Source organism: Ranitomeya variabilis, chromosome 8 (assembly GCF_051348905.1).
Source record: "Ranitomeya variabilis isolate aRanVar5 chromosome 8, aRanVar5.hap1, whole genome shotgun sequence".
NCBI lineage: Eukaryota > Metazoa > Chordata > Amphibia > Anura > Dendrobatidae > Ranitomeya > Ranitomeya variabilis.
In genome coordinates, this window is record NC_135239.1 from 4,504,618 (window position 1) to 4,514,626 (window position 10,009).

Below are 10,009 nucleotides of genomic sequence, written 5' to 3' on the forward strand. Positions count from 1 at the left end.
GGTGTCGCTGTCCTGCACCCCCGGTGTCAGTGTTGCTGTCCTGCACCCCCAGTGTCGCTGTCCTGCACCCCCAGTGTCGCTGTCCTGCACCCCCAGTGTCGGTGTCGCTGTCCTGCACCCCCGGTGTCAGTGTTGCTGTCCTGCACCCCCAGTGTCGCTGTCCTGCACCCCCAGTGTCGCTGTCCTGCACCCCCAGTGTCGGTGTCGCTGTCCTGCACCCCCGGTGTCAGTGTTGCTGTCCTGCACCCCCAGTGTCGCTGTCCTGCACCCCCAGTGTCGGTGTCGGTGTCCTGCACCCTCAGTGTCGGTGTCCTGCACCCCCAGTGTCGGTGTCCTGCACTCCCAGTGTCGGTGTCGGTGTCCTGCACCCCCAGTGTCGGTGTCGATGTCCTGCACCCCCAGTGTCGGTGTCGCTGTCCTGCACCCCAAGTGTCGGTGTCGATGTCTTGCACCCCCAGTGTCGGTGTCGATGTCCTGCACCCCCAGTGTCGGTGTCGCTGTCCTGCACCCCCAGTGTCGGTGTCCTGCACCCCCAGTGTCGGTGTCGCTGTCCTGCACCCCCAGTGTCGGTGTCGATGTCCTGCACCCCCAGTGTCGGTGTCGCTGTCCTGCACCCCCAGTGTCGGTGTCCTGCACCCCCAGTGTCGGTGTCGCTGTCCTGCACCCCAAGTGTCGGTGTCGATGTCTTGCACCCCCAGTGTCGGTGTCGCTGTCCTGCACCCCCAGTGTCGGTGTCGCTGTCCTGCACCCCCAGTGTCAGTGTTGCTGTCCTGCACCCCCAGTGTCGCTGTCCTGCACCCCCAGTGTCGCTGTCCTGCACCCCCAGTGTCGGTGTCGCTGTCCTGCACCCCCGGTGTCAGTGTTGCTGTCCTGCACCCCCAGTGTCGCTGTCCTGCAACCCCAGTGTCGCTGTCCTGCACCCCCAGTGTCGGTGTCGCTGTCCTGCACCCCCGGTGTCAGTGTTGCTGTCCTGCTCCCCCAGTGTCGCTGTCCTGCACCCCCAGTGTCGGTGTCGCTGTCCTGCACCCTCAGTGTCGGTGTCCTGCACGCCCAGTGTCGGTGTCCTGCACTCCCAGTGTCGGTGTCGATGTCCTGCACCCCCAGTGTCGGTGTCCTGCACCCCCAGTGTCGGTGTCGCTGTCCTGCACCCTCAGTGTCGCTGTCCTGCACCCCCAGTGTCGGTGTCCTGCACCCCCAGTGTCGGTGTCGATGTCCTGCACCCCCAGTGTCGGTGTCGCTGTCCTGCACCCCCAGTGTCGCTGTCCTGCACCCCCAGTGTCGGTGTCGCTGTCCTGCATGCACCCCCAGTGTCGGTGTCGCTGTCCTGCATGCACCCCCAGTGTCGGTATCACTGTCCTGCACCCCGTGTCGGAGTCCTGCACCCCCAGTGTCGGTGTTGATGTCCTGCACCCCCAGTGTCGGTGTCGCTGTCCTGCACCCCAAGTGTCGGTGTCGATGTCCTGCACCCCCAGTGTCGGTGTCGCTGTCCTGCACCCCCTGTGTCGGTGTCCTGCACCCCCAGTGTCGGTGTCGATGTCCTGCACCCCCAGTGTCGGTGTCGCTGTCCTGCACCCCAAGTGTCGGTGTCGATGTCTTGCACCCCCAGTGTCGGTGTCGATGTCCTGCACCCCCAGTGTCGGTGTCGCTGTCCTGCACCCCCAGTGTCGGTGTCCTGCACCCCCAGTGTCGGTGTCGCTGTCCTGCACCCCAAGTGTCGGTGTCGATGTCTTGCACCCCCAGTGTCGGTGTCGCTGTCCTGCACCCCCAGTGTCGGTGTCGCTGTCCTGCACCCTCGGTGTCAGCGTTGCTGTCCTGCACCCCCAGTGTTGCTGTCCTGCACCCCCAGTGTCGCTGTCCTGCACCCCCAGTGTCGGTGTCGCTGTCCTGCACCCCCGGTGTCAGTGTTGCTGTCCTGCACCCCCAGTGTCGCTGTCCTGCACCCCCAGTGTCGGTGTCGCTGTCCTGCACCCCCGGTGTCAGTGTTGCTGTCCTGCACCCCCAGTGTCGCTGTCCTGCACCCCCAGTGTCGGTGTCGCTGTCCTGCACCCTCAGTGTCGGTGTCCTGCACCCCCAGTGTCGGTGTCCTGCACTCCCAGTGTCGGTGTCGCTGTCCTGCACCCCAAGTGTCGGTGTCGATGTCCTGCACCCCCAGTGTCGGTGTCGCTGTCCTGCACCCCAAGTGTCGGTGTCTTGCACCCCCAGTGTCGGTGTCGATGTCCTGCACCCCCAGTGTCGGTGTCGCTGTCCTGCACCCCCAGTGTCGGTGTCCTGCACCCCCAGTGTCGGTGTCGCTGTCCTGCACCCCCAGTGTCGGTGTCGATGTCCTGCCCCCCCAGTGTCGGTGTCGCTGTCCTGCACCCCCAGTGTCGGTGTCCTGCACCCCCAGTGTCGGTGTCGCTGTCCTGCACCCCAAGTGTCGGTGTCGATGTCTTGCACCCCCAGTGTCGGTGTCTCTGTCCTGCACCCCCAGTGTCGGTGTCGCTGTCCTGCACCCCCGGTGTCAGTGTTGCTGTCCTGCACCCCCAGTGTCGCTGTCCTGCACCCCCAGTGTCGCTGTCCTGCACCCCCAGTGTCGGTGTCGCTGTCCTGCACCCCCGGTGTCAGTGTTGCTGTCCTGCACCCCCAGTGTCGCTGTCCTGCACCCCCAGTGTCGCTGTCCTGCACCCCCAGTGTCGGTGTCGCTGTCCTGCACCCCCGGTGTCAGTGTTGCTGTCCTGCACCCCCAGTGTCGCTGTCCTGCACCCCCAGTGTCGGTGTCGGTGTCCTGCACCCTCAGTGTCGGTGTCCTGCACCCCCAGTGTCGGTGTCCTGCACTCCCAGTGTCGGTGTCGGTGTCCTGCACCCCCAGTGTCGGTGTCGATGTCCTGCACCCCCAGTGTCGGTGTCGCTGTCCTGCACCCCAAGTGTCGGTGTCGATGTCTTGCACCCCCAGTGTCGGTGTCGATGTCCTGCACCCCCAGTGTCGGTGTCGCTGTCCTGCACCCCCAGTGTCGGTGTCCTGCACCCCCAGTGTCGGTGTCGCTGTCCTGCACCCCCAGTGTCGGTGTCGATGTCCTGCACCCCCAGTGTCGGTGTCGCTGTCCTGCACCCCCAGTGTCGGTGTCCTGCACCCCCAGTGTCGGTGTCGCTGTCCTGCACCCCAAGTGTCGGTGTCGATGTCTTGCACCCCCAGTGTCGGTGTCGCTGTCCTGCACCCCCAGTGTCGGTGTCGCTGTCCTGCACCCCCAGTGTCAGTGTTGCTGTCCTGCACCCCCAGTGTCGCTGTCCTGCACCCCCAGTGTCGCTGTCCTGCACCCCCAGTGTCGGTGTCGCTGTCCTGCACCCCCGGTGTCAGTGTTGCTGTCCTGCACCCCCAGTGTCGCTGTCCTGCAACCCCAGTGTCGCTGTCCTGCACCCCCAGTGTCGGTGTCGCTGTCCTGCACCCCCGGTGTCAGTGTTGCTGTCCTGCACCCCCAGTGTCGCTGTCCTGCACCCCCAGTGTCGGTGTCGCTGTCCTGCACCCTCAGTGTCGGTGTCCTGCACGCCCAGTGTCGGTGTCCTGCACTCCCAGTGTCGGTGTCGATGTCCTGCACCCCCAGTGTCGGTGTCCTGCACCCCCAGTGTCGGTGTCGCTGTCCTGCACCCTCAGTGTCGCTGTCCTGCACCCCCAGTGTCGGTGTCCTGCACCCCCAGTGTCGGTGTCGATGTCCTGCACCCCCAGTGTCGGTGTCGCTGTCCTGCACCCCCAGTGTCGCTGTCCTGCACCCCCAGTGTCGGTGTCGCTGTCCTGCATGCACCCCCAGTGTCGGTGTCGCTGTCCTGCATGCACCCCCAGTGTCGGTATCACTGTCCTGCACCCCGTGTCGGTGTCCTGCACCCCCAGTGTCGGTGTTGATGTCCTGCACCCCCAGTGTCGGTGTCGCTGTCCTGCACCCCAAGTGTCGGTGTCGATGTCCTGCACCCCCAGTGTCGGTGTCGCTGTCCTGCACCCCCTGTGTCGGTGTCCTGCACCCCCAGTGTCGGTGTCGATGTCCTGCACCCCCAGTGTCGGTGTCGCTGTCCTGCACCCCAAGTGTCGGTGTCGATGTCTTGCACCCCCAGTGTCGGTGTCGATGTCCTGCACCCCCAGTGTCGGTGTCGCTGTCCTGCACCCCCAGTGTCGGTGTCCTGCACCCCCAGTGTCGGTGTCGCTGTCCTGCACCCCCAGTGTCGGTGTCGATGTCTTGCACCCCCAGTGTCGGTGTCGCTGTCCTGCACCCCCAGTGTCGGTGTCGCTGTCCTGCACCCCCGGTGTCAGTGTTGCTGTCCTGCACCCCCAGTGTTGCTGTCCTGCACCCCCAGTGTCGCTGTCCTGCACCCCCAGTGTCGGTGTCGCTGTCCTGCACCCCCGGTGTCAGTGTTGCTGTCCTGCACCCCCAGTGTCGCTGTCCTGCACCCCCAGTGTCGGTGTCGCTGTCCTGCACCCCCGGTGTCAGTGTTGCTGTCCTGCACCCCCAGTGTCGCTGTCCTGCACCCCCAGTGTCGGTGTCGCTGTCCTGCACCCTCAGTGTCGGTGTCCTGCACCCCCAGTGTCGGTGTCCTGCACCCCCAGTGTCGGTGTCGATGTCCTGCACCCCCAGTGTCGGTGTCGCTGTCCTGCACCCCCAGTGTCGCTGTCCTGCACCCCCAGTGTCGGTGTCGCTGTCCTGCATGCACCCCCAGTGTCGGTATCGCTGTCCTGCGCCCCGTGTCGGTGTCCTGCACCCCCAGTGTCGGTGTCGGTGTCCTGCACTCCCAGTGTCGGTGTCGCTGTCCTGCACCCCAAGTGTCGGTGTCGATGTCTTGCACCCCCAGTGTCGGTGTCGATGTCCTGCACCCCCAGTGTCGGTGTCGCTGTCCTGCACCCCAAGTGTCGGTGTCTTGCACCCCCAGTGTCGGTGTCGATGTCCTGCACCCCCAGTGTCGGTGTCGCTGTCCTGCACCCCCAGTGTCGGTGTCCTGCACCCCCAGTGTCGGTGTCGCTGTCCTGCACCCCCAGTGTCGGTGTCGATGTCCTGCCCCCCCAGTGTCGGTGTCGCTGTCCTGCACCCCCAGTGTCGGTGTCCTGCACCCCCAGTGTCGGTGTCGCTGTCCTGCACCCCAAGTGTCGGTGTCGATGTCTTGCACCCCCAGTGTCGGTGTCGCTGTCCTGCACCCCCAGTGTCGGTGTCGCTGTCCTGCACCCCCGGTGTCAGTGTTGCTGTCCTGCACCCCCAGTGTCGCTGTCCTGCACCCCCAGTGTCGCTGTCCTGCACCCCCAGTGTCGGTGTCGCTGTCCTGCACCCCCGGTGTCAGTGTTGCTGTCCTGCACCCCCAGTGTCGCTGTCCTGCACCCCCAGTGTCGCTGTCCTGCACCCCCAGTGTCGGTGTCGCTGTCCTGCACCCCCGGTGTCAGTGTTGCTGTCCTGCACCCCCAGTGTCGCTGTCCTGCACCCCCAGTGTCGGTGTCCTGCACCCCCAGTGTCGGTGTCCTGCACCCCCAGTGTCGGTGTCCTGCACTCCCAGTGTCGGTGTCGGTGTCCTGCACCCCCAGTGTCGGTGTCGATGTCCTGCACCCCCAGTGTCGGTGTCGCTGTCCTGCACCCCAAGTGTCGGTGTCGATGTCTTGCACCCCCAGTGTCGGTGTCGATGTCCTGCACCCCCAGTGTCGGTGTCGCTGTCCTGCACCCCCAGTGTCGGTGTCCTGCACCCCCAGTGTCGGTGTCGCTGTCCTGCACCCCCAGTGTCGGTGTCGCTGTCCTGCACCCCCGGTGTCAGTGTTGCTGTCCTGCACCCCCAGTGTCGCTGTCCTGCACCCCCAGTGTCGGTGTCCTGCACCCCCAGTGTCGGTGTCCTGCACCCCCAGTGTCGGTGTCCTGCACTCCCAGTGTCGGTGTCGGTGTCCTGCACCCCCAGTGTCGGTGTCGATGTCCTGCACCCCCAGTGTCGGTGTCGCTGTCCTGCACCCCAAGTGTCGGTGTCGATGTCTTGCACCCCCAGTGTCGGTGTCGCTGTCCTGCACCCCCAGTGTCGGTGTCGCTGTCCTGCACCCCCGGTGTCAGTGTTGCTGTCCTGCACCCCCAGTGTCGCTGTCCTGCACCCCCAGTGTCGGTGTCGCTGTCCTGCACCCCCGGTGTCAGTGTTGCTGTCCTGCACCCCCAGTGTCGCTGTCCTGCAACCCCAGTGTCGCTGTCCTGCACCCCCAGTGTCGGTGTCGCTGTCCTGCACCCCCAGTGTCGCTGTCCTGCACCCCCAGTGTCGGTGTCGCTGTCCTGCACCCTCAGTGTCGGTGTCCTGCACCCCCAGTGTCGGTGTCCTGCACTCCCAGTGTCGGTGTCGATGTCCTGCACCCCCAGTGTCGGTGTCCTGCACCCCCAGTGTCGGTGTCGCTGTCCTGCACCCTCAGTGTCGCTGTCCTGCACCCCCAGTGTCGGTGTCCTGCACCCCCAGTGTCGGTGTCGATGTCCTGCACCCCCAGTGTCGGTGTCGCTGTCCTGCACCCCCAGTGTCGCTGTCCTGCACCCCCAGTGTCGGTGTCGCTGTCCTGCATGCACCCCCAGTGTCGGTGTCGCTGTCCTGCATGCACCCCCAGTGTCGGTATCACTGTCCTGCACCCCGTGTCGGTGTCCTGCACCCCCAGTGTCGGTGTCGATGTCCTGCACCCCCAGTGTCGGTGTCGCTGTCCTGCACCCCAAGTGTCGGTGTCGATGTCTTGCACCCCCAGTGTCGGTGTCGATGTCCTGCACCCCCAGTGTCGGTGTCGCTGTCCTGCACCCCCTGTGTCGGTGTCCTGCACCCCCAGTGTCGGTGTCGATGTCCTGCACCCCCAGTGTCGGTGTCGCTGTCCTGCACCCCAAGTGTCGGTGTCGATGTCTTGCACCCCCAGTGTCGGTGTCGATGTCCTGCACCCCCAGTGTCGGTGTCGCTGTCCTGCACCCCCAGTGTCGGTGTCCTGCACCCCCAGTGTCGGTGTCGCTGTCCTGCACCCCAAGTATCGGTGTCGATGTCTTGCACCCCCAGTGTCGGTGTCGCTGTCCTGCACCCCCAGTGTCGGTGTCGCTGTCCTGCACCCCCGGTGTCAGTGTCGCTGTCCTGCACCCCCAGTGTTGCTGTCCTGCACCCCCAGTGTCGCTGTCCTGCACCCCCAGTGTCGGTGTCCTGCACCCCCAGTGTCGGTGTCCTGCACCCCCAGTGTCGCTGTCCTGCACCCCCGGTGTCGCTGTCCTGCACCCCCGGTGTCGCTGTCCTGCACCCCCGGTGTCGGTGTCCTGCACCCCCGGTGTCGCTGTCCTGCACCCCCAGTGTCGGTGTCCTGCACCCCCGGTGTCGGTGTCCTGCACCCCCAGTGTCGGTGGCGGTCCCTTATGTCCCATTTACTCTCTTCTGCTGCAGAATATCAGTGTTTCCTATGACAAGTTCGCCCTCTGCTGGTGACTTATTGATCTGTCCTTCTTAAATTGCCACTGGAATCATGGAAAACTGTGGAGTATTATCCATATATTGTTACTGCGCTGATTCTGGAGTCATATGATGAATTGACTTGTTTGGGGGATCTCGGACCCCTGGACGGAGCTGTAATGTGATTTATCTTGTGTCCTTACAGCAGCGTCTGGAGGACGAGCGACTGAGGATAGATGAGACACGGGACCTGGCGGCCGAGCCGTCGCTCACAGGTGATAGTGTGGCAGTACCGCTAGATGCCTGCAGGGTGACCGTGCCCCCATGGTGCAAAGGCACAAAGACCCCTCAGTCTGAATGTGACCACAGTTGTGCTTAAAAGTTTACACAGCCGGGAGAATTTTTGCTTTCTTGTCCTTTTTTCAGAGAATATGAATGATAACACCAACACTTTTCCTCCGCTCATGGTCAGAGGTTGGGTGAAGCCATTTATTGTCACTACTGTGTTTTCTCTTTATAAATCATAATGACAACCCATCACAATACATCATGTCTCATCCTCCAGTCACCTCCAGAGCTGCACTCACTATTATTTTATTTTTGCATAGGTTTGCAGGTAACATTATCCCGCTTGCAGCTCTGGAAGTAACTGTAGTATATTGTCTGTTTTAGAGCTGCGGGAGGAGAGGAGGAGGCTGGAGAGAGATCTGCAGGATAAGCCGGTGCCGGCGACTTCTGGGCCCTCCTGCAGAAAAGTAGAAACCGCAAGGTGATGGTCTTTGTCTCCCCTCCATCATGACAGTCTTCTCTCCCCTCCATATGACGGTCTCTACTTTCCCTCATTTTGATGGTCTCTCCTCTCCCCTCTTTATGATGGTCTCTCCTCTCCCCTCTTTATGGTCTGCTCTCCTCATGATAGTCTCCTTTCCTCTCCCCTAATTATGACGGTCTCCCCTTTTTATGACGGTCTCTACTTTCCCTCATTATGATGGTCTCTCCTCTCCCCTCTTTATGGTCTCCTTTCCTCTCCCCTAATTATGACGGTCTCTACTTTCCCTCATTATGATGGTCTCTCCTCTCCCCTCTTTATGATGGTCTCTCCTCTCCCCTCTTTATGGTCTGCTCTCCTCATGACAGTCTCCTTTCCTCTCCCCTAATTATGACGGTCTCCCCTTTTTATGACGGTCTCTACTTTCCCTCATTATGATGGTCTCTCCTCTCCCCTCTTTATGGTCTCCTTTCCTCTCCCCTAATTATGACGGTCTCTACTTTCCCTCATTATGATGGTCTCTCCTCTCCCCTCTTTATGATGGTCTCTCCTCTCCCCTCTTTATGGTCTGCTCTCCTCATGACAGTCTCCTTTCCTCTCCCCTAATTATGACGGTCTCCCCTTTTTATGATGGTCTCTCCTCTCCCCTCCTTATGACGGTCTCGCTCTTCTCTGAACTCCAGGTTGCTGGATTGCAGAAGCAGGGGGTTCGCTGACCTCAGCTGTTCCCTGAAGTTGCAGAGTTCCCCCCCAAGTCTAAAGCTGATTCGTTCTGAAGGGAGGACAGTGAGTAGAAGTTCTTCAGGGCCCCGGGCCCCGTCCTGTGCTGCTGCGTCTGCAGTGAAGGGTCCTGAGGAGCCGCTCTCCATAGTGTACACTCCTCTCTGTAACCGGGGACAGGTGCAAGCTCCACGTGTCTCAGCCGATAGAGCAGTGCCGCCCAGAACATCGGAGACCCCTGTGAATACTCGGCTTGTGCCGCTACCCCCCAAAGTTCAGAGGCCGCCTGACAGCTCTGGCTCCGCTCCAGCCTTCCGTAGAGTGAAGACTCTCCCTGAGAGGAGTCTGGGGCGAGGGGTGGCGCAGAACGGGGCGAGCACTCACCTGAAGTCCTAGTGCCCTGAGGATGATCTCTACAAAGCACGGACACAGCATGGCGGCACGGACACAGCATGGCGGCACAGAACAGCATGGCGGCACAGAGCATCATGGCGGCACGGACACAGCATGGCGGCACAGAACAGCATGGCGGCACGGACACAGCATGGCGGCACTGACACAGCATGGCGGCACGGACACAGCATGGCGGCACGGACACAGCATGGCGGCACAGAGCATCATGGCGGCACGGACACAGCATGGCGGCACGGACACAGCATGGCGGCTATAGAAGCGTCCTGGAACCTGTCAAGACTGTGGTGGCCAAATGAGAAGGAAAACACATTTCCGACATTTCCAGAGGATTTTACACTGAAATGATGAAAATTATTTTTCTACATTTCCATAAATAAAGTTTCTAGAATCCGCAAAGGATGAACGTTCCGTAGGCCGCACACCTGTCCTCCAGTGCTCCGCTCCGCTGAGACTTCATTACAATTAGATGAGTTCATCGATTCACAAGTCTCTGGTCCAGTGGCCATCAGGATTCTGTAACCTCTGGGCGGAAGCCCCGGGGCCAACCCCACCCAGCCATCCTATCCGTGTCCTAACAGCCACTATCCTCACCCTGCCACCCTCTCCTGTCCACCATCCCTGCCATCCTCTCCCTTCCACCACCCCTGCCATCCTTTCCTTTCCACCACCCCTGCCATCCTCTCCCTTCCATCACCCCTGCCATCCTCTCCCTTCCACCATCCCTGCCATCCT

The 10,009-nt window shown here is 62.3% G+C and overlaps 1 protein-coding gene across 3 annotated transcripts in view; it reads left to right on the forward strand.

Annotated features, from left to right (window-relative positions):
• CCDC24 (coiled-coil domain containing 24) overlaps positions 1–9,673 on the forward strand; it is a 174,686-nt gene extending 165,013 nt beyond the window's left edge. For all 3 annotated transcript variants that reach the window (XM_077277517.1, XM_077277518.1, XM_077277516.1), the window contains 3 exons: positions 7,580–7,649; positions 8,047–8,143; positions 8,827–9,673. In XM_077277517.1, coding sequence (XP_077133632.1) covers positions 7,580–7,649; positions 8,047–8,143; positions 8,827–9,259 — 600 coding nt within the window. In that variant the 3' untranslated portion in view covers positions 9,260–9,673. The remainder of the gene's footprint in view (positions 1–7,579; positions 7,650–8,046; positions 8,144–8,826) is intronic.
• The last annotated feature ends 336 nt before the right edge of the window (positions 9,674–10,009 follow it).